Source organism: Sorex araneus, chromosome 5 (assembly GCF_027595985.1).
Source record: "Sorex araneus isolate mSorAra2 chromosome 5, mSorAra2.pri, whole genome shotgun sequence".
Taxonomy (NCBI): Eukaryota; Metazoa; Chordata; class Mammalia; order Eulipotyphla; family Soricidae; genus Sorex; species Sorex araneus.
Genome location: NC_073306.1, coordinates 91,934,352 through 91,961,490, shown reverse-complemented (window position 1 = coordinate 91,961,490; position 27,139 = coordinate 91,934,352). Strand labels below are relative to the sequence as shown.

The 27,139-nt window shown below is 43.8% G+C and overlaps 1 protein-coding gene across 1 annotated transcript in view; it reads left to right on the top strand.

Annotated features, from left to right (window-relative positions):
- Window positions 1–25,724, top strand: part of CD2 (CD2 molecule) — a 30,951-nt gene extending 5,227 nt beyond the window's left edge. The window contains exons 3-5 of the mRNA XM_055140854.1: window positions 18,102–18,329; window positions 22,459–22,581; window positions 25,462–25,724. Coding sequence (XP_054996829.1) covers window positions 18,102–18,329; window positions 22,459–22,581; window positions 25,462–25,724 — 614 coding nt within the window. The remainder of the gene's footprint in view (window positions 1–18,101; window positions 18,330–22,458; window positions 22,582–25,461) is intronic.
- The last annotated feature ends 1,415 nt before the right edge of the window (window positions 25,725–27,139 follow it).

Here is a 27,139-nt window from a genome sequence, read left to right as displayed (position 1 = left end):
TAAATGCTCCCTCCCCACAACAACAACAAAAAACCCACATTACTTTTTGTTTATTTATTTGTTTCTTGGGTCACACCCGGCGATGCACAGGGGTCACTCCTGGCTCTGCACTCAGGAATTATCCCTGGCGGTGCTCAGGGGGCCATATGAGATGCTGGGAATCAAACCCAGGTCAGCCGAATGCAAGGCAAATGCCCTACCTGCTGTGCTATCACTCCAGCCCACCACATTACTTTTTATGCATATGTTTTCATATAAAACATTTGATAAAGATGCAAAGCAGTAATAAGGATTGATTTGGGCTGTGAAGTTGTAAGAGTTTTCGTCTTAAAACTTTTCTGCCAATTTTTAAAATAATGATCATCATCCCATTGATTGTCGATTTTCTCGAGCGGTCTCAGTAATGTCTCCATTCGTCCTAACCCTGAGATTTTAGAAGCCTCTCTTTACTCATCCTTCCCAACAGTAACACATTGGAGGCTCTTTCAGGGTTAGGGGTATGATACCCATCATTGTTACTGGTTTTGGCATATGAATACATCATGGGGAGTTTTCCAGGCTCTTCCATGTGGACAGGAAACTCTCAGTAGCTTGCCAGGTTCTCCGAGAGGGAGAACTAGGATATAAGATGTCACAGCCATGCGCTTCCAGGAGCTTGGTTTTATAGTCTCTGGATGTTGGCCATTGATGGGATTATACAACGCTGGGGGCAGTTTTTGGGTGTGACTGCCTAGGTACTGGAAAATGGGGGAATCTGGGTGGAAGAGGTCCAGTCCTGATCTGAGCAGACTTGGAGATGTCAGCCCCGGCTCCCACACACCTGGGCTCCTCTGCTGGTTCCTTCATGCGTGAGGCTCATCTGAATGGGTGGAGGGGGTCTTGAGCATGGCTGTGGCTGGGTTCCGGAGGTCTTTGGCTGTGGGGGCTTTGCTTGGGGTGGGGAGGGAAACTCAACCCACCCCCTTCGAGGGTCCCCTGTGAAGACAGCCAGGCGCAGGGGCAAGAGACTCATGGTAAAATATTATTAATTAAAACAAAGAATATTTCCACTTTAAAATGACAAGTCAATGCCTTGACTCAGGCCCTAAACTGCATACTGACCAGGTCTGTGACATAAAGATACATTATCTTTCTCATTATTCTGAGCCATGCAGAATCCCAGAATGAAAAGGAGTTTGATTTATTATTTATTGGGACAGAACTGAAATCTGGGAGAAAACTGCATGGAAAAAAATACTGTGACATAAGTCTCAAGAAAGGGGAAACAATAGAAAAATAAACCGTCTGTCTGCTTAATAAGTAGAGAGGAAGTCAAGGAAAGAGAGTAAAGGATGAGAATAGAATGGAAAAAACGGAAGTTGCCATAGCTTGGAATGGTTGAGCTAAGAGTTGAATATATTTGTGGGGTGCCAATCCCAGATCTTTTCTTCTATGATGAAGCCTCTGTGTACTTCTCCACTGGAAAAGAAGAGGCACCGACTCTATACTCGTGAACACGGATGACATATGTATAGCTGGTACCCAGCGAAGCTTTCCCAGCACAGGCCCTTGCTGTGACAGCTGGGACTTGTTTTTCCTTTCTTTCCTTTTGGAAATGATCTATTTTATGAAAAATGTTTGTTAAGATAGAATTGCATTTTAAGATTATATAAGTAGTTGTGTATATGGGTGTGTGTATTTTTGTGTGTGTGTAATTTTTCCTTTCTGATTATTGGTTGCATTTTTCCACTTCCTCTAGTTTCTCTGACTTAGTGGTTGAAGTTGTTTGTGATAGTCTCTTATGATCTTTGTATTTCTGTGGTTTTTGTTAGGAAATCTTCATTTCATTCCTCATCCAGTTTATTAAGATTTTCTCTCCCTTCATGATCCTAGCTAAGGGTTTGCTATTTTTTTTATCCTTTCTAAGAACTAACTCCTGGTTTAGTTGCTTTTTTGAGGACAATTTTGATTCTTTCTATTCAAATATGTATTATTTTCTTCCTTTCACAGGCTTTAGGTCTCATCGGTACTTTTTCTAGTTTCTGTTGGCGTGAGGCTATATTGTGTCTTTGAGATTTTTCTTCTTTCCTAGTGTAAGCCTGTATTGATATGAACTTTCCCCTTCCTATTGCTTTTTCCCTGTTCTTTATTTTTTATTGTTGTGTCTTCATTTTCATTTATTTCTAGAAACTTACTATTTCCTTGTCCTTGTATTTGGTGGCATGGTGTTTAATATCTGTATGTTTGAGTTCTTTTCCAATTTTCATTTCGTGGTTGGTTTCTAGTTTTATAGCATTCACATTATAGCTTTGAAAAGACAGTTTGGAGTTGGAGAGACAGTACAGTGGGTAAGAAGCTTCACTTTCGTGCTGCCAATCTGAATTTGATACCTTGTATGATACTCTGAGCACAGAGTCAGGAGTAAGCCCTAAGCACAGCTGAGTGTGGCCCCCGAACCATTATAATCAACATCATCAAAGAGAAGAGAGTTGATATGAGTTTAATGTTTGTGAATTTATTGACACATATTTTGTGAGTCCCAACTGTAGATTATTGTTTCCTCATTAGTTCTTTATCTGGCTGATCTGCTTATTAGTAAGAATGGGATATTAAAGTCCCTGAATATTATTGTGTGCTGTGGCTCTCACTCGTCAGGTCTGCTAATAGCTGCTTTATGTGTTTTGATACTCCTTTGTTGGGTGCATATATTAAATATTAAGTCCACTCAATGATTGATCCTTTAATCATTATATTATGTCTACCCATGTCTCTTTTGCCTTTTTAGTTTAAACTCTACTATTTCTGATGTAAGGATGACTCCTCTTACTTCTGGGAGGCTACCAAATGTCTGTTCGATAGTTTTCCAACCTTTTACTTCAAGCATATGTTTTTTTTCCTGGGTATTCAAGAAGGTTGGATTCTGTTTTATGATCTGTTCTTGCCTTATGACTTATGAGTTCAGATCATTAACATTCAGTGAAATTATTATGATAGAAGACTTTATTGTTACTTTTCTATGTGGATTCTGCATGTATTACAATGTGTTTCTGTTGATCTGCACTTCTCTTACTCCTCTTTTGATATCTTCTTTTCTTTATCTCTGTCTTCCTGTCCCTTGGTTGCTGTTATGATTACTGGGGTTTCCTATGCTCCATGGAGTTGGTGACACTTCTACACTTGGATGAGGATCTTAGGAGAGGTGGGATACCTGCTTGGCAGAATCACACATGTAGCCGAAGTACTCGCTCAGGACCAAATGCAGTTTCATTTGTCATGCATGCACAAATGCTCACTGAGATTGCCCATATTTTTTGCTTGTGCTTCTTCTGGTTGTAGTGGCAGCAAAGGCTGCTGTGGTACTCAAACATGAGCTAAATTGGAGTCACATCCCTGGTCTCAGTACTCATACGTATTTAGTTGTGACCTTGCTGTCTGTCGCCGACTGTAGCTGTGGTGTTTGTATACACCTGTCTATATACCAAAGAGCACACAATTTGCTGGGGTCTGGGAGTTTTAGATAATGGAGCCATATGAACCAGGTTTGGCACATGTGGGTGGTACTGGTGATCAAACTCATGGCCTCACACTTGCATGAAAACACTTTTAGCCATCAAGTCACCCCCGGAATCTAACACCTTCATTATTATTATTAATAATATTTTAGTTTTGGGGCTAAGTCTCGCAATGATCAGGGCTTACTCCTGGCTCTGTGCTCAGGGATTACTCCTGGCATTGTTAGAAGACCATGTTCAGTGCCAGAAATCAGAGTGGGGCTTGCTGTGTGCAAGGCAAGTACCTTAACCCCTTTACTATCTCTTTGACTCCTTCCTTAGTTTCTTAGTATTCTTTAGCTTTATGATTTCTACTTGGGGTTGTCTTCTACTTTTTCCATCTCTGCTGATGTTGTAGCTCCTATGATTACTCATTTAGTAATTGCTCATTTTTAACGTCTTCTTTTTTAATTGAACCACTGTGAGATACTTACAAAGCTTTCATATTTGAATTTCAGTCATACAATGATTGAACATTCATCCCTCCACCAGTGCACAGTTTTCACCACTAATGTTCCCAGTATCCCCACCCCCCCGTCCAAATCCTCCCCTATATCTATGGCAAACAATTTCCCCATACTCTCTCTCTACTTTCAGGCATTGTTTTGCAATATAAATACTGAGAGGCCATCACGTTTGGTCCTGTATCTACTTTCAGCACACATCTCCCATCCCAAACGATTCCTCCAACCATCATAGACTTAGTGATCCCTTCTCTATCCCAGATGCCTTCTCCCCCAGCTCATGAGACAGGCTTCCAACTATGGAGCAATCTTCCTGGCCCTGGTCTCTACTGTCCTTGAATGTCAGTCTCATACTATGTTATTTTATATTCCACAAATGAGTGCTGTCCTTCTATATCTGTCCCTCTCTTTCTGACTCATTTCACTTAGCATGATACTCTCCATAGCCATCCACTTATAAGAAAATTTCATAACTGCATCTTTCCCAGAAACTGCATACTTTTCCACTGTGTAGATGTACCAAAGTTTCTTTAACCAGTCACCTGTTCTTGGGCACTCGAATTGTTTCCAGATTCTGGCTATTGGAACAGTGCTGTAGTGAACATACAAGTGCAGATGTCATCTTTGGTATGCTTTTTTTGACCCTCAGAATATATACCCAGAAGTGGTATTGTGGTGTCAGAGGGGAGTTCAATTTCCAGTTTTTGAAGGAATGCCCATATTGTTTCCAAAAAAAGGCTTGGCCAGTTGGCATTCCCACCAACAGTGAAAGAGAATCCCTTTCTCCCCACATCCATGCCAACACTGGTTGTTCTTGTTCTTTTAGGGTGTGCCAGTCTCTGTGGTGTGAGATGATATCTCATTGTTGTTTTGATGATTAGCAACATTTTTTCATGTGCCTTTTGGCCATCCTTTATATTTTTTGAGGAAGCTTCTGTTCATTTCTTCTCCCCATTTTTTGATGGGGTTGGAGGTTTCTTTCTTGTGCAATTCTACGAGTGCTTTGTATATCCTGGATATTAATCCCTTATCAGATGGGTATTGGGTAAATATTTTTTTCCATTCCGTGTGCTCTCTCTGTATTTTTGTCACTGTTTCTTTTGAGACAGATAAGCTTCTTCATTTAATGTAGTCCCATTTGTTTATCTTCGTTTCCACTTGCTTGGTCAGTGTTGTTTCATCCTTAAAGATGCCTTTAGCTTCAATATCATGGAGGGTTCTGCCTACATTTTCCTCCATGTGCCTAATGGATTCAGGTCTGATATTGAGGTTTTTAAAATCCACTTTGATCTAACTATTGTGCATGGCATTAGACAGAGGTCAGAGTTCATTACTTTGCAGGGAACTGTCCAGTTTTCCCAGCACCACTTGTTGAAGAGGCTTTCCTTGTTCTACTTCATATTTCTTGATCCTTTATCATAGATTAAGTGGTCATATATTTGAGACTCTGTGTCATAATATTCAGCTCTGTTCCATTGGTCTGTGGGTCTGTTTCTAGTCCAATACGATGCTGTTTTAATTACTACTGCTTTGTAGTACAGTTTGAAGTTGAAGAAGGTGATGCCACCCACCTTCTTTTCTTCAAGGATTGCTTTAGCTGTTCCATATGAATTTCAGAAGTATTTTGTCTATTTCTTTGAAAAATGTCATGAATATCTTTAGAGGGACCACATTGCATCTGTGTAATGCTTTGGAGAGTACTGCCATTTTAACAATTTTAATCCTCCCGATCCATGAGCAGGGGATGTGTCTCCAATTCCTAGTGTCCTCTTTTATTTCTTGAAGCAGTGTTTTTTAGTTTTCTTTGTCTTCACCTCTTTAATTAAACTTATTCCAAGGTACTTGATTTTCTGAGGCACTATTATGAATGGGATTTAAAAAAATTTTTTTTAATTAGTGATCACCATGGGGTACAGTTACATACTTACAAACTTTCGTGCTTGTGTTTCAGTCATACAATAATCAAGTACCCATCTCTCTACCAGTGTCCATTCTCCACCACCAACCAATGATCTCAGTATCCCTCCCACCCACTCTCACCTCCCCAATCCTGCCCCACCCCACCTCTGTGGCAGGGCATTCCCTTTTGTTCTTTCTTTCCTTTTGCGTGTTGTAGTTTGCACTAGAGGTATTGAGTGGCTATTGTGTTTGATCTATAGTCTACATTCGGCTCGAATCTCTCAACCTTAGTTGGTCCTCCAAATACCCTTTACTTGGTGTTCCCTTCTCTATCTGAGCTGCCTTTTTCCCCAACTTTTGAGGCCGGCTTCCTAACCATGGAGTAGACCTCCTGGTCCTTATCTCTACTATTCTTGGGTGTTAGTCTCCCATTCTGTTACTTTATATTCCACAGATGAGTGCAATCTTTCTATGTCTCTCCCTCTCTTTCTGGCTCATTTCATTTAACATGATACTTTCCATGTTGATCCATTTATATGCAAATTTCATGAAGTCATTTTTTCTAACAGTTGCATAGTATTCCATTGTGTAGATGTACCAAATATTCTTTAACCAGTCATCTGTTCTTGGGCACTCGAGTTTTTTCCAGATTTTGGCTATTGTAAACAGTGCAGCAATGAACCTACAAGTGCAGATGTCATTTCTACTATACTTTTTTACCTCTCCAGGATATATTCCCCAAAGTGGTATAGCTGGTTCAAATGAAAATTCAATTTCTAATTTTTTTAGAATCTTCCATACTGTTTTCCAAAAGGGCTGAACCTATTGGCATTCCCACCAGCAGTGAAGGAGAGTCCCTTTCTCCCCACATCTGCGCTGACACCGGTAGCTTTTGTTCTTTTGGATGTGGGCCAGTCTTTGTGGTGTAAGATGATATCTTATTGTTGTTTATATCTTCATCTCCCTGATGATTAGTGATGAAGAGAATTTTTTCATGTGCCTTTTGAACATTAGGATATCTTCTTTGAGAAAGTTTCTGTTTATTTCATTGCCCCATTTTCTGATGGGGTTGGATGTCTTCTTTTTGTAGAGTTCAACTAGTGCCTTGTATGTCCTTGACATCAACCCCTTATCCAATGGGTAGTGGGTAAATATCCTTTCCAATTCTGTTTACTGTATTTGTATTTTGATCACTGTTTCTTTTGAGGTGAAGAAGCTTCTTAGTTCAAGATAGTCCCATTTGTTAATCTCTGTTTCCACTTGCTTGGCCATGGCATGTCATCTTTGAAGATACCTTTAGCTTCAATGTCGTGGAAAGTTTTGCCCACCTTGTCTTCAATGTATTTTATGGATTCTGGTCTGATGTTGAGATCTTTAATCCATTTTAATCTGATTTTCGTACATGGTGTTAGGTAGAGATCTGAGCCCATTTTTTGCATGTAATTGTCCAATTTTGCCAGCACCATTTGTTAAGGAAGGTTTCCTTGCTGCTCTTCATGTTTCTTGCTCCCTTATCAAAGATTAGGTGACCATACATTTGAGGGTGTGTATAAGGATATTCAACCCTGTTACATTGATCTGTGTCTCTGCCTTTGTTGCAGTACCATGCTGTTTCAATTATTACTGCTTTATAGTAGAGTTTGAGGTTGGGGAAGGTAATGCCTCGCATCTTCCTTTTTTCCCAGAATTGTTTTAGCTATTCGTGGGGATTTGTTGTTCCATATGAATTTCAGGAGTGTTTGATCCATTTCTTTGAAGAATGTCATGGATATCCTTATTAGGGATTGCATGGAATCTGTATAATGCTTTGGGGAGTATTGCCATTTTGACAATGTTAATTCTCCCAATCCATGAGCAGGTGATATCTTTCCAATCTTTGTGTCCTCCTTTATTTCGTGAAGTAGCATTTTGTAGTTATCTTTGTACAGGTCCCTTACCTCCTTAGTTAAGCTAATTCCGAGGTACTTAATTTTCTGAGGCGTGTTGGTGAACGGGATTGCTTTTTTCATGTCACTTTCTTCTCTTTCATTATTTGTGTATAGGAAAGCCATGGACTTTTGGGTATTGATTTTATAGCCTGCAACTTTACTTAACAAGTCTATTGTTTCTAGAAGTTTCTTGGTAGGGGCTTTAGGGTTCTCTAAATATAGTATCATATAATCTGCGAATAGTGGGAGCTTGATTTCTTTCTTTCTTACCTAAATGCCCTTAATATCTTTTTCTTGACTAATCGCTATTGCAAGTGGAGAAAATGCGCATCCTTGTCTCATCCCTGATCTTAGAGGGAAGGCTCTTGGTTTTTCCCTATTGAGGATGATGCTTGCCGTAGGCTTGTGATAAATGGCTTTGACTATATTGAGGAAGGCCCCTTCTATACCCATTTTGGCGAGAGTTTTCGTCATAAACGGGTGCTGGATCTTGTCAAATACTTTCTCTGCATCTATTGATATGATTATATGATTTTTATCTATTATTTTGTTGATATGATGGATTATGTTGATTGATTTTTGAATGTTAGCCATCCTTGCATCCATGGGGTGAATCCCACTTGATCGTGGTGTATAATCTTTTTGATGAGTTGTTGAATTCTGTTTGCTAATATTTTGTTGAGAATCTTCGCGTCCGTGTTCATCAGGGACTGTAGTTCATCGGCTGTAGTTTTTATTTTTGTGGTGTCTTTGTTTTTGGTATTAGGGAGATATAAGCCTCATAGAAACTGGGAGAGTTTCTTTTTCTTCAATTTCCTGCAAAAGCTTGAGAAGAACTGGCAATAGGTCCTCTTTAAATGTTTGAAAAAAAATCGCTAGTGAATCCATCTGGACCTGGGCTTTTGTTTTGGGGAAGACTTTTGATTACAGTTTCAATTTCCTTGATATTAATGGATCTATTCAGGTATTCCAGATCTTCTTGATTCAGCTTTGGGAGATTATAGGAATCCAGGAATTTATTCATTTCTTCTAGGTTCTCTTGTTTTGTGACATACAGACTTCCAACTAGTCTCTGATAATATTTTGAATTTCTTCAGTTTCTGTTGTGATAGCCCCTTTTTATTTCTGATTTGGTTTATTAGGGTTCTCTCTCTTTCTTTCGGAGTCTTGCTAGTGGTTTATTAATCTTGTTTATTTTATCAAAGAACCAACTCTTGGTTTCATTGATCTTTTGGATTTCCATGTTGTTAATTTCGGCTCTAAGTTTTGTTATTTCTTTCTTTCTGCCTGGTTTGGGCTCCTTTTGTTGGTCCTTTTCTAAGGTCTTGAGCTGTGAAGTCAAGTTTTCTATGTAGGCCCTTTCTTTCTTCCAAGGAATGCTTGCAGAGCTATAAATTTTCCCCTTAACACTGCTTTAGCTGCGTCCCATTGATTCTGATAACTCTGATAACTCGTGTCTTCATTCTTATTTGTTTCCCGGTATCTTTTGATTTCTTCTTTGATTTTCTTCCTAACCCACTCGTTGTTCTACATTGAGTGGTTTAATTCCCAGGTGTTTGATTTAGAGCTCCATGTCTGTGGTTGATTGACTTCTATATTCAGTGTATCGTTGTCTAAATAGATAATTGATACAATTTCTATCTTTCTGATTCTGTTGAGGTCTGTTTTGTGACCCAGTACGTGGTCTATTTTGGAAAATGTTCCATGTGCACTGGAAAAAAAATTCTGTGTTCTTTCTTTTTGGGATATAAATCCCTGTATAGATCTATTAGTCCTCTCTCTTCTATCTCTTCCTTCAAAGCCACTGTTTCCTTGCTGAGTTTTAATCTTGTTGATCTATCTAGAGGTGATAGGGCAGTGTGGAAATCTCCAACTACTATTGTGTTGCTAGTAATATCCTCCTTAAAATCTGTTAACAGTTGTTTTAAGTATTTAGCTGGTCCCTCATTAGGTGCGTATACATTTAGGAGTGTGATTTCTTCCTGCTGTACATATACCTTGATTAATAAAAAAAATGGTCTTTGCTGTCCCTTCTAATCTTTTTCAACCTGAAATCTATGTTCTCAGATACTAGTATGGCCACCCCAGCTTTTTTGAGGGAGTTGTTTGCTTGTAAGATTGTTTTCCATCCTTTGACTTTGAATCTGTGTTTGCTCTGACTGTTCATATGGGTTTCTTGTAGGCAGAAAAATGTTGGGTTCAGTTTCTGAATCCATTTTGCCACTCTGTGTCTCTTAATCAGTGCATTTAGACCATTGACATTGAGAGAGATTATTGTCATGGGGTTTTGTGCCATCTTTCTGCAGGGGTTTGTTGCACTTGTAGGGTTTTTTCTTGTCTTACAGTAACCCCTTTAGTCCTTCTTTTAAGTTTGGTTTTGTGTCTATGAAGTTCCTGAGCTGTTGTTTATCCATGAAATAGTGTATTTTTTCTTCGAGTTTGAGTGAGAGGTTAGCCAGATAAAGTATTCTTGGTGAATTGTTCAGTTCATTGAGTTTTTTCACTATATCCCACCATTGTTTTCATGCTTGGAGGGCTTACTCTTATAGGTCTGCTATAAATCTAAGGGGTGCTCCTTTGTATGTGATTTCCTTCTTTGACCTTGCTGCTTGCAATTTTGTGTCTCTATCCATGGCATCCATTATTCTGACTATGATATGTCTTGGAGACTTTTTATTAGGGTCTCTTTTAGCTGGCACCCTTCAGGCTCCTTGGATCTTTATGCCTGCATTTCTAGATCTGGGAATTTCTTAGCAATGATGTCTTTAACTGTGTTTTTTTCATTGAGGTTACTTCCCTGTCCTTCTGGCACTCTGATGATTCTTATGTTGTTACTCTTGAGGTCATCCCCTAGGACTCTGATTCTCCCTAGAGTACTTTGAGGTCTTTTGTAAGCTTTTTGCAGCTCATCTTCAAGCTCACTGATTCTGTCTTCGGCTGCAGCTATTTTACTGTTGAGGGCACCTACTGAGTTTTTTTTTTTATTTCATCTACTGATTCCTTTATTTGTATCACTTCTGTTTGCAGCTTTGAAATTTCTGCTCTCATTTCTTCCTGTATTTTCTTGGTGGACCGTTCCATTGTTTCTTTCAGATCCTCCATTAATTTATTGGATGTCTGTTTCATGTTTATTTTGAGTTCGTTGAACATCTTCAACATTTCATCTCTGAATTCTTTATCTGAGAGATTGTATTTGTGGGTAACCCCTGTTGGGGCTTTTGGAATCTTTTCTTCATCCTCTCCTCATGGTGGGGATTTTTGCTGTTTCTTCATATTGTTATGGTACTATAGAGGTGGAGCCTTCCAGTTCTCTATCCCTATTCCCTCTTGCTGTAAGAGTGGATTCTGGGTGAGCTAAGTCAATTAATGGTAGCCTTTCCCCCCTTTTAGAATACTTCCTTACTCTCAGGTGCTCCTCCTGGTTTATGTGAAGCCTCTAGTGAAGATTTGGAGGCTATGCTCTTTTTATAAAGGTTTGTGCAGATTCTTGTGTTCACTGATAGTTTTGGTGAAATTAGAATAGGCTAATAGACTATTGTCATATAGTGATTGAGATGGCCAGTGTGTTCGTCCAAGAAATAGGTTATACAGATAGTGACCTAAGTCCGCAGTGCAGGGAAGGGGAGAAAAAGAACTGTGGCCCTACAGGAGGCCACGCCCGTTCTGTTGAGGCCACGCCCCATGGCGTAGAGTCCACACCCCCAGTAACCTGTTGTGGGAAGCAGCAGAACTAGGGCAGTGCGAAGGGGGGCCTGGGGCCGGAAACTGGGGTCCTGAGGTGCTGCAGAAGTGCTGCACGGGTCTGGCAGGGCAGCTTTGTCATGCTGGGCGGGGCTGGGAGGGTCCCACACACCTGTTCAGGAAGTGGTGGAGCTAGGGTGGTGCACAGGGGGCGGGACTGTTTTTTTTAATATCTATTTGTTCTCTTTCATATTTGTATATAGGAAAGCCATGAACTTTCGGAGTTGATTTTGTAGACTGCCACTTTTCTATACAAACCTATTGTTTCTAGGAGCTTTTTTTGTAGAATCTTTAGGATTTTCTAAGTATAGTATCATTTCCCCACAAATAGTGCTATCTTGACCTCTTCTTTTCCTATATATGTGCCCTTGATATCTTTTTCTTGCCTAACTGCTATGAATATAAGGGGTGCTCCTTTGTATACGATTTCCTTCTTTGATCTTGCTGCTTGCAGTATTGTGTCTCTATCCACGGCATCCATCATTCTGACTATGATATGCCTTGGGGAATTTTTATTTGGGTCCCTTTTAGCTGGCACCCTTCGGACTCCTTGGATCTGGATGCCTGCATTCTCTAGCTCTGGGAATTTCTTCGCAATGATGTCTTTAATTGTGTTTTTTTTCATTGGGATTGGTTCCCTGTGCTTCTGGTACTCCAGTGATTCTTATGTTGTTTCTCTTGAGATCATCCCCTAGGACTCTAATTCACTCTAGAGCCATTTTGAGGTCTTTTGCCATTATTTGTTGTTGCCTGTATGCCTTCTGCAGCTTGTCTTCAAGCTCACTGATTCTGTCTTCGGCTGTAGTCATTCTACTATTGAGGGTTCCTACCGAGTTTTTCATTTCATCTACCGATTCTTTTAATTGTGTCACTTCTGTTTGAAGCTTTGAAATTTCTGCTCTCATTTCTTCCTGGATTATCTTGGTGGACCATTCCAATGCTGCATCCATATCCTCCCTTAATTTATTGGATGTCTGTTCCATAGTTGCTTTGAGTTCGTCAACCATCTTCACGATTTCCTCTCTGAATTCTTTATCTGAGAGGAGGTTGTATTTCTGGGAAGTCCCTGTTGAGGTTTCTGAGATCCTCTCTTCCATCTCTCCTGGTGGTGGGGATTTTCGCTGTTTCTTCATACTGTTATGGTCTTTACTGTCAGGCGCTCTTCCTTAGCTTGAGAGGGGCCTCAATTGAAGACGTGGGGCTATGATCTTTTTATAAAGGACTTTATGTGCAGCTTGATGTGTTCACTGACAGTTTTTGTGAAATTAGGATAGGCTAGGCTAGTTGACTATTAACATATAGTGACTAAGATGACCAGGGTATTCTTCAGAGGAATAGATTATATCGATTGTGGCCAAAGCACAATGCATGGAATGGGAGAAATAACTGTGGCCACATAAGCAGCCGCGCTCCAGAAGGAGGCCACGCCCCCTTCGAGACCACACCCCCTGACGTGAGGACACGCCCCCAACAAACTGAGCAAGAGGAGAGGGGGTTAAGGCGGTGCAGGGATGTGACTGAGAGGCGTGAGGAGGGGCTGGGGGCTTCAGAGACCCAGACTGCGGGCGGGGGGCGATCCTCTTGCCTAACTACTATGGCAAGAACTTCCAGTACTACATTGAATAGGAGTGGTGAGAGTGGGCAACCATGTCTTGTCCCTGATCTTAAAGATAAAGCTTTGAGTTTCTCCCCATAATGATGCTTGCTGTGGGCTTGTGGAAAATGGCTTTGACTATATTGAGGAAAGTTCCTTCAATGCCCATTTTGCTGAGAATTTTCATCATGCACAGGTGCTGGATCTTGTCAAATGCTTTCTCTGCGTCTATTGATATGATCATATAGTTTTTATCTTTTCTCTTATTGATATGATGGGTTATGTTGATTGACTTGCAAATGTTAAATCATCCTTGCGTCCCTGGAATGAATCCTATTTGGTCATGGTGTATGATCTTTTTGATGAATCTTTGGATTCTATTTGCTTGTATTTTGTTGAGCATTTTGTGATGTGTTCATCAGGGATATTGGTCTGTAATTCTCTTTCTCCGTGTTATCTCTGTTTGCTTTTGGTATCAGGGTGATATTTCCCTCATAGAAACTTTTTGGAAGTGTTTTTGATTCTTCGATTTCCTGGGAAAACTTAAAAAGGTTTGGAAGTAAGTCCTCTTTAAAGATTTGGAAGAATTCACTAGTGAATCCATCTGGGCCAGGATTTTTGTTTGGGGGGAGATATTTATAACCGTTTCAATTTCCTTGATGGTGATAGGTCTGTTCAGGTATTCCAGGTCTTCTTAGTTCAGCCTTGGGAGGCTGAGGAATCCAGGAATTTATCCATTTCCTCAAGTTTTTTTGTTTTGTTTTATTTTGTGGCACAAAGATTCTTAAAGTAATCTCTAAGAATTCTTTGAATTTCTGCAGTTTCTTTTGTGATGTTCCCCCTTTTCATTTCTGATTTGGTTTATTAGGGTTTTCTCTCTCTCGCTCTTTGTGAGTCTTACTAGAGGTTTATTGATCTTGTTTATTTTCTCAAAGAACCAGCTCTTGGCTTCATTGATCTTTTGCATTGTTTTTTTGGCTTCCATCTTGTTTATTTCTACTTTAAGTTTTATTATTTACTTCCTCCAGCCTGGGTTGGGCTCCTTTTATTGGTCATTTTCCAAGATCTTAAGTATGTGGTTAGGTTACTTATGTGGGCTCACCCTTCCTGAGGAATGCTTTTAGAGCTATAAGCTTTCCTCTTAACACAGCTTTTGCTGTGTCCCATAAGTTCTGGCAACTCGTGTCTTCATTTTCATTTGTTTCCAGGAATCTTTTGACTTCTTCTTTGATTTCCTTTCTAAGGCACTGGTTGTTCAATAGTGAGCTGCTTAATTTCCAACTGTATAATTTGATTTTCTGTTTGTATGTGTGATTCACGTCTATTTTCAGTACATCGTGGTCTGAAAAGATTGTTGGTATATTCTCTATCTTCTTAATTTTATGGAGGTTTGTGTTTTGGCCCAGCATGTGGTCTATCTTGGAGAATGTCGCATGAACACTTGAGAAGAATGTGTATTCAACTTTTTGAGGATGAAGTGTTCTGTATATATCTACTAAGCCTCTTTCTTCCATTTCTTCCCTCAGATAAAGTATGCCCTTGCTAAGCTTGAATTTGGTTGATCTATTGAGAGGTGATAAAGCGGTGTTGAAATCTCCCACTAGTTTTGTGTAGCTATTGATATCTTTCTTCAGTTTATGGGTTTGTTTTAAGTATTTTGTTGATTCCTCATTAGGTGTATATACATTAAGGAGTATAAAATCTTCCTGATGTACAGATCCCTTGATCAATAAGAAATGACCTTCACTGTCCTTTGTGACTTTCTTCAGTCTGAAATCAATATGTCTGATACCAGAATGGCCATCCCAGCTCTTTTTAGGGAGTTGTTCGCCTGTGGGATTGTTTTCCAGCCTTTGACTTTACGTCTGTGTTTGCTCTGACTGTTCATATGTGTTTATTGCAGGCAGCCGTTTGTTGGGTCTAATTTTCTGATTTATCCTGCCACTCTGTGTCTTTTAATTGGTGCATTTAGCCCATTGACATTGAGAGAGATTATTGTTATGAGGTTTTGTCTCATCTTTCTGCAGAAGTTTGGTGTATTTTAGGGGGTTGGCTTGTCCAAAAGTAGCCCGTTTAGTTGTTCTTGTAACCATGGTTTTGAATTTATGAAGTTCTTGAGTTGAATGTTTGTCTGTGAAACTGTGTGTTGTTCCTTCCGATATGAATGAGAGTCTATCTGGGTATTATTGGTGAGGCATTTATTTCATTGAGTTTTTTCACTATATCCCACCACTATCTTCAGGCCCTGAGAGTTTCATCAGATAAGCAGGCTGTAAATCTTCTTTTTTTTAGGACAATGAGAAAGCTTTATGTTTTATCAAAGTGAATGATGTAGATCATTACACATTGTACATTATACATTATCCAACTCACAGAGTGTGTAATACTAATTGATCTATATGAATTCTAGTTGAAGCTGATGTCTGAATGTACATTTATTTTATTTAATTTTTTTAATTTATTTTTTATTTTTTAATTTTTTTTTATTGAATCACCATGTGGAAAGTTACAAAGCTTTCAGGCTTAAGTCCCAGTTATACAATGCTCGGACACCCATCCCTTCACCAGTGCACACATTCCACCACCAAGAATCACAGTATACCTCCCCTCAGCCCCCATTCCCCCAGCCCCGCACCCCACCTGTGTATCTGAATGATGAAAACCATAGACAAAGACAACATTCTAAAAGCAGCAAGATCATAAAAAGAAATTACCTATTGGCTGTAAATCTTAAGAATGTTCCTTTATAGGTAATTTCTTTCTATGATCTTGCTGCTTTTAGAATGTTGTCTTTGTCTATGGTTTTCATCATTCTGATAAGAATGTATTTAGGAGTATTTTAGTTTGGATTTCTTTTAGCTGGTACCCCTCTGGTCTCCTGAATCTGGTCGCATGTGCTCTTCAGTGCTGGGAACATCTTAGCAATGATGTTTTTGACAGTTTCTTCTCTGTCAGGGTTTTCTTCCTGTCACTCTGGGACTCCAATAATTCTTATGTTATTCCTCGTGACTTCATCTCAATTTTCTCTTGACAACTGTTGGTTCATTTTGAGGCTCTTCCATTTTCTGTTGTTGTTTGGAGATTCTCTGCATCTCATCTGGAAGCTCACTGATTCTGTCCTCAGAAGTTGTTACTCTGTTGCTGAGGCCTTCACTGAGTTTTTCAATTCACCTACCAGGTTTTTCAGATCTGTCATTTCTGCTTGTAATTTTATTTTCATTTCCCACATTTCTTTTTTTTTCTTTTTTCTTTTTGGGTCACACCCAGCGATGCACAGGGGTCACTCCTGGCTCTGCACTCAGGAATTACCCCTGGCGGTGCTCAGGGGACCATATGGGATGCTGGGAATCGAACCCGGATCGGCCGCATGCAATGCAAACTCCCTACCCGCTGTGCTATCACTCCAGCCCCAGCATTTCCCACATTTCTGCTCTCAAATATTCTTGTGTTTTATTGGAGGTGCGTTTCATTTTTTTTTTTTAGCTCCCTATAGATCCTCAGTAGCTCCCTTCTAAATTCCTTTTCAGAGAGGTTGTCTAGTGCACCACTACTGGTTGGGTCTTCTGAGTTGGTTTCTTCACTAACTGTTCTTGGTGGGCTTCTGCATTGCTTTACTACTTGACAGTAATTACTCATTTTAGTGAGCATCTTTAGGACTATTGCATTGACATCTTCCTCAAATAGCTTGCACAGCTCTACTCTATCAGTTCTTCCTACACTCTTGTTTTGATCCATCAGTATGGGTGAGATCCTCTATCTCTTTATTATGTCTGGTGCTCCAAAGGGTCTGTGTGGGGGCTGGGAACCTGTGTTCTGTTGAGCCTAGGCTAGACTATGACCAGACAGTAAAACTGACTTGTGAGAGTTGGGCAGCAAGTGTGCATGGCCATATACCAATGTCTTTAGGTGTTGCATGAAGCTCACCAATAAATGTCCAACTCTACCTTTCCCCATACAATTGATCGCATTCACATCTATTTATCCACCTATTTCCCCCCTGTCCTTTCTGATGGTTATTAATTTGATCATAGAGTCTTAAAGTTTACTTTTGATGCATTTAGCTTTTTGTTTTATATTTCTATAAATAGCATATGACTAAAACCATTCTGTATTTGATTTTATTCAATCTTATTTATTTCACTAAGCATAATACCTACTCTCCCAGGTTTATCCATTTTCTTGCTAATTTCATGACTGTCATTTTTAAAAAATAGAATAGAATTTCATTATTTATCTAATAATATGTTGATGGCACTTAAGTTTAGTTCTTCTCCTTTTCTTATAGATGAGATTCTGCAACGTCCAGTAAATGGCAGTAAATAGCTTTGGAGAGAACAGGGGCTGGTTTTCCCTTCCCCCAAATTTGACTTGTCCACTGACCCCTCTGCTCCCAGGACCTGGTATCGGGTGGAGGGCTTGGGTTTACACTTGTGACAAAGGTCTCTGGATACATATGGAGGAGATATGAATGCTCTCGAAGCAGTGCTCCCTCAAATGCTGAGATGAGGTGCAAAGGGAACAGGACTTGAAAACCCTTATCCATACAAATTAAACTCTTCTCAAAATCTTCCATTTCTTACTGCGGGCTCTTGGAACACACATTTCACCTCTCAGAGCTCTGGACAATTCATCCATAGATGGGAAGAAAGACATTTGCCTGTCTTTTAGAGTGAAGCATATCATATGTGAATGCATTTTAAGATAGAAAACAGCACAATAACATTTGATATGATTCATTTTTACCAGTTTACTGTATCTACGAACTTTATCAGGAATACATCTGTTCTAAATGTACTTTATTTCAAAACTAGTTAAGAGTCTTTGAAGTTGTTTCTTGACCCCAAACTGTCTCCATCCTCTGCTACTCTTCGTACCTCTGTAAATAGGTATGCTACTAGAATCATAAAGTGACCTGATATGGATTGGATCTTTGTTCTCTTTCCAGAGAGAGTGTCAGAACCCACCATCTCATGGGATTGTAAAAACAAAACCCTGACATGCCGTGTAGCAAATGGAACTGGCACTAAACTAGAACTGTCTCTAAATGGGAACAAGACCAGCAATGATATGAAGATGATCACATCCAAGTTTTACATGGAAAAGACTAAATTCTGGTGCACAGCCAGTAACAACATCAATAAGAAAACCAAACAAGGGAATTTTGATTGTTCAGGTAAGTGGCCAGTACTAATCTTATATGCAAGTCCACTTTGCAAAAACAGCCCAATTCAGGTACAGGAGGACTTGCTCTGTGAGAAAAAGCCTTGGCTCAGGATGAAAACTGAAAAACTTCTACTTATTTTTCTTACTTTAAAAAATTAGTGCTATTATTTTGTTGTTGTTGTTTGGGGCGATATACCTGCTGATTTGCAGGGCTTACTCCTGACTTTGTGCTCAGGAATCACTCCTGTTGGTAAATGGACCATGTGTGGATTGAACCAGGGTCAGTTACATGCAAGACTTATCCCTGTACTATCTCTGGCCCAGCACACCTCTTCTTTCAGGATGAGAATGTTTTACCCAGGGAATCTCTCCACAAAATTTAGGAAGAGAGTGGGGGTTGTGTTCTTTGGTGTCTTATGCAGGGAGTCTTCCATGAAACACAATTGCCAAGCTAAAGAGGCAGATGGTTATGTCCTGCAGATTTCCATTTCTTGGAGCTGCAAACTGACTTGCCCAATATTTTCAGTGACTTTGACTGTGATTCCCAGGGTAAATGATGAAAGAAGAGAGCAAAAACTTCCCTTTCTGGAGGGGCAAAGTCAAGAGGGGCTATCCTGGAGTCAGGGGGTGTTAGGGGAAGATACATGGGGTGGGAGGGAGGGCCAGGGGCTCAGGAGGGCAGTACTGGCCCTGCTTCAGCTGATGTTGGCTCCAGAGACACGCAGACATGGACCTGCAGGATTCAAAGCTATTCCCGGGAGTGGCACTCCTTGACCTGAGCCCCAGTATAGAAGCACCTGCTGAGAAGCAGACCTGCTGCATTGCCCCAACGAGTTGGGGGCCAAGCTGTGCATGGTCACTGAGCTCCTGTCCTGGTTCCAGGAGGACTTTGGCAGGCCCTCTCCCTTGCCAGGCTACTCTTCCTTCTCAATTTGACCAATAGGTGTGTGCATTAGGGTGGTGTCAGGTGGGGTCAGCGGGGCCCTGGGAGAAGTGAGATTCGGAGTCTGACTGATTCCGAGCCTTTACTCCAGACACCAGAATGCAGCTTGCAGGAAAAGACCACCCAAGAAATGGGAGGGAGATGCTCCTGCCAGATCAGGAAGAAGAGGCTGCTCTTTAGTTTCTCAAGTACCATGGCAAAGGAGCAAGGAGATGACTGACCTCTGTGCTCTGGAAAGGGCAGGGTGGGGAAAGGGCCGGCTTGAACACATAAACTAGGGACACCCAGTCTCCGGAAGGGCACGATAGGAAAAGCATGGTTGTGTCTGGAGTACCTGCAGACACATTGGCTGCAGGGCCAATACGGGGAACACAGCTCAGTGGAGAAGAGGCCCTTGCATGTGTGATGCCCAGGCTTCCAAGTCCAGCACCAGAATAAATGAAAAGAATAGTAGGTCCCACAGTGCTGCAGAGACAAACAGGGGTGTCCCTCTGCCCTAGAAGGACACACTGTGAGTGTCCCTGTGCCCAAGTGTGCCTGTGACAAGCAGTGGCCACCCTGTTGTAAAACTCTGCGAAACAGCTGGTGGCCTCATGGCTCAGTCAGGCGCCCCTGACTTGTTCTAGCCTTACCCCTTCCTCTATGTCAACACATCCTTATAGGTCCTGAGCCTCTTCTTGGCTGTTTCCCCAGCATCTTTGCCTTTGAAAGCGCCTTCCTCAGCAGAGAACAAGGTTGTGTCCTTGGCAGGCAAACAGCAGGACCTCAGGCCCCAACAAAGAGGCGGGTGTCCAGTCAACATGGCCACTGTGGTTCTGTTCCCAGGCTGGTTCCTGGGACCCAGTGGGCGCTTCCTGGTGCTATACATTCCTAGTGGAGTCGGGCAGGAGAAGGGTGGTCAGTGCTACTTGGCTGAGTTGTTTCTTGACCAGAAGTCCAAATCCCCTGACCCCTGGCCTCAGCTGCTGCTTCTTCAACTGCTATGGACTCATAAAGGGCAGACACACCCCCTTCCCAGGACACTGCCTCCCAGGAAGAGGCAGGACCTCGCCTTCAAGCTGTTTGATGTGTGAACAAAGCACGTTCATACTGGTTGCTGGATTAATTTCCAACTGTCTCCCTGTGATGTTACTTTCTTTATTTCTGGGTTTACAAAGGGAAGAGGCTCAGAGGTGGAGCAACTTGTGAAAGGTCATACAACTCTTTTTTTTTTTAAATAATGTAGGAGTACTGCTATTTATTTAGCCATTGATTAAGCTGATTGAATTGGGCATGAACTCCACATTACGTTTTTTAAAAAATTCTATTCTGTTAACTTAATTTTATTGTTATCCCCCCCCTTTTTTTGATTCACCATGAGTTACAGCTACAAAGCTTTCATGTTTGAGCTTCGGTCATATAATCATCAAATACCCCATCCCTTCACCAGTGCACACTTTCCACCACTAAAATCCCCCCCACCACCCCATTCCAATCCTTCCCCTGCTTGTGTGGCAGATAATTTCCCCCATACTCTCTCTACTTTGGTTACATTCGATATTTCAATGCCAGTCTCACCACCACTCAAATCTGCCGAAAAGGTTGGTTAGACTATTTGTTTTGTATTGCTTGTTATGGATAGGATATAATGCCCAGGAAATTCTGTGTCATTCTCTTCTGGAAGCTTTAGTTTATAGTCTCTGGGTCTTGGCCATTGATGAGATTACATGGCACCAGGGGCAGTTTGTGGGTGTGACTGTGAAGCTTCTGGTAAACTGGGGACCTGTGGGGAGGAGACCCAGTCCCAATCCAAGCAGGCTTGTTGATCTCAGTTACAAGTTCCCACATATCTGGGTTTTCTTGCCAGTCTGCTCTCTGGTGAGGTTCATCCCATTTGGAGTGAGGCTGGTCTGAGCATGTGGAGAGTGGCCTTGGGAATGACAGTGGTTAAGTTCTGGAGGTTTTTGGCTGCAGGTGTTCTGCTTGAGGCAGGGAGCGAAACTCAACCTGCTCCCTTCTGAGGTGCCCCGGTGAAAACAGCCTGGTGCAGGGTGAGGGCATTATGTGGCACTTTCTTCTGGGAGCTTTAGTTTATAGTCTCTGGGCCTAGGTCATTGATGAGATTACATGGTGCCAGAGGCAGTTTGTAGATGTGACTGCCAAGCTACTGGAAAACTGGGGACCTGGGGGAAGGAGGCCGAGTCCTGATCCAAGCGAGCCTGGTACTCTCAGTCATGGGTTCCCACCTACCTCTGCACTACAGGCCCTAACTGCATCTTTTGATCTTTCAAGATTTATGGGTCTCTGAAATAAGGCAAATAAATGAGCTTGTATAGCTGAGTCAGAGGTAGTTTGTGGGTGTGTCTGCCACATACCTAATTTTTAGCCATTTAATTCTTGGTAAACTTGGCCCCAAGTTGTTGGGACCTGGCCAAAGGCACAACAATTTTGGGGTATCTGGAAGTCTAAAGGCATCATCAAGCTGCTGATGCACTCGCCCCACAGGTATAGGTTTACCTGCTGGCGGCACCATACTCCCAGGTCACACAACTCTTAACTAGAATACCTGAGCCAGAAATCTTCTCCTCTGTACTTCTCTTTGTCTGAGGATGAGACAGTGAATGGAGATCTGGGAGCTGAAAATCTCCTCTGCTGCTGAGTTTCTCTGACTAACCAGGGAAAATCTGGGGGATGTAGGGGTGAAGTGGAGGTGCTGGTTCTGAGACTAGAGAGCTGGGCTGGACAAGTGAAATATTTACCTTAGGTTCTTTAGGAAGTGCCTGGTAAAAGGGCAGCTGGAGATGAAGCTGGACCCAGTGTGAAAACACAAGCAAGGGTGCTCACAGGGATCAGGAGAGCAGATGTGTGGCCTCAGGCAATACATTCCTCCCTTTATGGGCCCTTCTGTGAAGCCAGGGGTTACATCAATGGTCTAAAAGCTTCTCAGAGTCAGTAGATAGGGCCTCAGCAAAGGAACAATAGGGAATTTCTGGTCCCACAAAGTAGTGCTCAAAGAATGTTTTGGGTGAGCTGATCCTGGACCTGGGCCCTCTCAGGAACAGACTCAGTCCGTCACCTCCCTCACCTCCCTGACTTTGGCTTGGTGAAAAGGTCCATCACACTCTTCCCTGCTTCCTGTGGGGCCAGGAATCCTCTGCCGAGCCGAGATGCGATCCCCATTCTACCCCGCTGCCCACTGCCTGTGTTCTCCTTGCAGAGAAGGGACTGGACCTGAGTCTCCTCCTCGGCATCTGTGGGGCTGGCGCTGTGGCCTTGCTCTTTGTGGCGCTGCTCATCTTCTACATCAGCAGGAGAAAACAGTCGACCCCCGAGAGGAATGGTGAGTCCTCCCTGTGCCCTCATCAGACCTAGGGGAGGGGATGCAGAATCTGCACGGGACACTTGGGAGGGTGACATGGAAGGAGGACACTGTGGGTGGGCGTCTTCAGACTGTCTAGTCTCTAATCAGCTGCTGGTCTAGCCCATTGGGCATAGAGCTTCATTTCTGAGGAACAAAGATAGGGCTGGAGGGGAGGGGCAGAACTCGGGAAGCTGACCCTTGACCCCGCATGAGGTTGTGGAGATGTATTTGGGGGGTCCACCTCTCTATGCAGATGTGCTCCAGATTTTCTCTGAACAGCTTTTTCTCTGCAAAGGGATGGCCACGGTGTGTCCAGGAACCCTGTGCCCCTCAGGCCACAGGTGGAAACCAGGACAACAGGGTCTCCAGAACACAGGCTTTCTCTTGGGGTACAGTGCTGTCCAGTCAGAGATGCTCAGGGGCTGCTCTGGGTGAGACCCTGTGGTACGGAGACAGATGGGTTGACCGCATGCAGGGCAGACACTTCACCAATCTGGACTGCACAGGTGCAGTGATGAGGCATCTCCCATTTCCAATGTGCTGTCTCCAGGGACGCAGGAGAGCAGTGGGCCCCTTCAGACAGCCTAAGCAGTGCCGCCCCACAAATGACCAGGTTATGGTCCTCTGGACCCTGGTTGCTGGAGTCAGAGAACAGTGCCTGGTGTCTCCAGAGGTGCGGGGGGAAAAGCGTGGGGACCTCAAACTGCAGAGGGGTTCAGCAACCAGCCACAGATGGGACATGTAATGAGGCAGGCTGGCCCCTGGGGCTCCCTGTCCATTTTAAGGAAAATGGGGAGAGGGTTTCACTCTGTGCCTCTCCCTAGCAGGAGCTATTCAGACCCCACAAGAAGTCCCTACACCCACTCCAGGCAGTATGGCCCTGGGCCACCCTGGGTTGTGGCTGCCCTGCTTCAGACCTCCTTGTTGGAGTCCCCTTCAGACCTGTGACCTGCCATGTGGGCTGGTGTCTGCACTCCTTCCCCCATATCCCGCCTTCCCTCACTTCCTGCCCTGCCTCATAGAATGTCACAGGTCCTCACAGCAGCTCTTGGCCTGCTTAGACTTTCTTGGACCCCAGCCCCTGTGTAGGCCCTTCCTCTATCACCTAATCCCCCTCCTTTGCAGCTAAAATAACCCACGTGGCTTGTATACAGTTCTGCTCGAGGGCCACGGTCTGGAGATGCTACTCATACAGATGAAGGAGGTTAGCCACTGTACATAGCCCTCTGGCTATGTGCTGAGGCTGGGGCAGCCTGTGTCTAGGACATGGTGCAAAAGAAGACCCTGGTTCTCGGGCTCACGCCACCTGTCACCAGGTTGGGCCTAGAAACCTGCTTTAATTTTTCTTTGTTTGGTTTGGTTTTCTTTACAAGCCATATCTGGTATTAACTTCACTGAGCACCCCGGTGCTGTGCTTAGGGGATTAATTCCAGTGGTGCTTGGGTTCCCATGCAGTGCTGGGGGTCAAGCCTAGACTCCCTCCTGCAAACACTAGCCTCTGCCCCATCTCAGCCTTGTTTCAGTTCAGTGCCCTGGGCACCTTGCGTGCTTCCCCCTTGCCCTGTGGCTGGGTTGGGGCTGCAGGAGATGAAATAAGGAAGGACAATGGCTGGAGCCACTCCTGGAGCAGGAAGGGCAGTGCTGGAACTTGGGTGTGAGGGATAGGGTCACCATCTTACTCTCTACCAGCCTCGACTGTCTGAGTCAGCCTGAGTTCTCAGCCACTTGCTCAGTTAGCTCCTCCTTCCCAAACTCAGGAGGCTCTTGGTACTCCTTTGGTTGACACAGTCATGGTGGGTTTGGTTTGTTTCTGGAACTGGCCTGACATGATATTGGGTCCCTGCAGACAGTAAAGCCATCTTTGCCACTTAGGAATGGCCTCTGAGGTGAGGCTGAAAGAAAAAGTGAAGATGCCAAGGGAATAGACTAGTTGGTCAACAGGAGCCCAGCTTGCTATGGAGGGGCTGGACCAGAGCTGCCCACCGTCCCAAGAGGGAAATGGGCTCCATGGGACCTGGGAGATGACACAGGGGCAGGCCGTCCCCTTCTTGGGGGCCTCTCAGAACTGTATTTGGTAACCCCCCGTGTCAATACTGAAGTGGGACCGGCAGGGCCTGAGGTCTGGCTTTTCACCGAAAGCCACATGTGCTGCCCAGAGAAAGCTGATGTTCCTGAAGAAGCCCATCCCAGGGCTGTGGGGCTGATCAGGGGCAGGGACAGGGAGGCTGGGAAGCCCCCCAGAGGCCAGGGCACCTGTAGGCCCAGGCCTGAGCACTGAGCCTCTGCTGGATTCACTTGGGTTTGCAAATAGCCAAGGACAATTTGTCCAGTTCTGGCCAGAGCTCACAGACTGCTGCCCATCCCCAGCCCCAAGGCAGCAAATCCCCAAAGACTGCCCAGGAGGACTTCCTTTCCTTCAACCCTTTGCTTGATGAATTTCTGGGAAACAGCTTGGTTTCTTAGGCCCCGCATGTTGCTGACCAGGGCTGCAGTTCAGGGAAACTGGGCAAATGGGAAATCTGAGCTCTGAAGGTGGGGAGACCTAGGGCCACCCTCCCTACACACACTGCCAACTGCCTAGCTCAGGTTCAGGGACTCTAAACTTAGGGGCTTATTCTCGGGCACTGTCTTTAAATCACACAAAGGACAGCCCTGGGGGCTGGACCCAAGGCTCCTACTGGGTGCTCCCTGTGGAGTTCCCTCAATCACGGGGTGCCACTGTCCCTGGAGATTGCCCTATAGGTCTGGGTGTGTTGGGGGTGGTCCTGCTCCTCCCTGGCCCCCTGCAGGTGTGTGGGAGATGCTCACTAAACAGCTGTCGATGAGGACGGAGCGAGACAAACTCTTCTCTTGTTGCAGATGAAGTGGAGATCAGGGCTCTCAGGGTTCCCACCAAGGACAGAGGCCAGAAGCCCAACCGCGCCCCTGGTTCTGCTCCCAACCCAGCAGCGCAGCTTCCTCCACCCCCGGGGCATCACCCACAGGCCCCGGGTCAGCGTCTCCAGGCCCCGCACCCGCAGCAGAAGGTGCCTCTCCCCCCAGTTCCCCCGCACAAAGGCCCTCCCCTCCCTAGGCCTCGAGCTCAGCAGAAGCCGCCGCGGGGACCTAAAGAGCATGCCTGACAGTGCTCCCAGCTCTGAAATGGGGAGAATGGACCTTTCCCTGCTGCAGAGTCACTCACTCTGGGATGGATCCCAGCGCCTCCCTGGGAATGTTCTAGTAGGACAGCAAAATGTCTTCCCATAGGGTGACCCAGGGCCTTGCTCACATCCTCAGGCTCAGCACGGGCTGAACTCTGGAGTCTCTCAGCCTCAGGGCACTGCAAAGAGCACACACTGGCTGGGTCCCAGCACTGAGCCCCCATTCTCTCCCCTGCCACCCAGGGCAGTTCAGATGAGAACTTTCTAGAGTCACCATGCTGTGATCTGCTCTGTATTCCCAATGTACCTGCTGGGCCTACCCCATCGTGAGGGGAGTGTGTGTGAAATAAAGGCTTTCACTTGACTCAGTGTCCACTAATTGTCAAAGACAGTCTTACACCAGGCTGCTGAAGTGAGAAAGGGATGCAGCAGCATAGTTTCATCTGGTCACCCCACTTTGTCCAAGCCCCCTTGATCACCACAACATGTGCCCTAGGACTCGGGTGCAAGGTGGGTCTCACTGTCTAGTTGAGATTTGTCTCATGAGTGGAAAACTCAGCAGGAGCCTCCAGAAGGCATTAGCCATAGGGACTCACTCCTGCAATGGCTCGGACTCGCCATGGTGGCCTGTAGAGCCAAGCCTGGAAAGAAGGGAACCCCTGAATCTGGGGGGTGGAAGTGAGGAGCATGAGCCTGAACAAGAACAAGCCAAGAAAGTACAAAGAACAAGCCAAGAAAGAACGTGGTGACATCTTAGTTTAGTGCATTTTAAACAACCACCATGAGGAGGCCAAGTCTAGCCCCAACCAGCAGCTGGGCTTGCTGTCCTTTGGGCAAATGGAGGAAAAAGAAAACAACACAACAGTTTTCAGTTAATATTCTCAGACACTAGACAGTGAGAAGGCACCTGCTCTGGAGTGTTGGGGCCACATCTGTGACCCCACTGTTGCCCGCCTCTGGCATTCTAGCCTTGCTAACCCTTGTCAAAGCCAAAGCAGGAAGCTCTGAGGTTGAAACCACAAAATTGACGTGTGTTCAGGACTTCCTGTGACAGCTTAGGAGAACTGAACTGCTTTTTCCTCTGAACCTGGGTATTGCTTTAGCACCCAAAGTTTACTGGTTAAGGATGATGATGACTAAAAAAGCCCATAGCCTCCTGCAACTCAAACACAAAATTCAATGAAGCAAGAGCTGTTGCTGCAGGTTTAACCAGGAGAGATGGAGACTATAGCACTGCCCCTTTCTCTTTTCTCTTGGCCATCCTGAAGTACTTTATCAGCTTTCTTGCCCAAAGACTCACACAGAGCCTGCCCCTTCATGCAGGCTCACCTGGTCTGCCCAGGCCTGTGTGCCATTTTTCTTGTGAGCTGCTCCAATATTACTCTAGTGTAGAATGG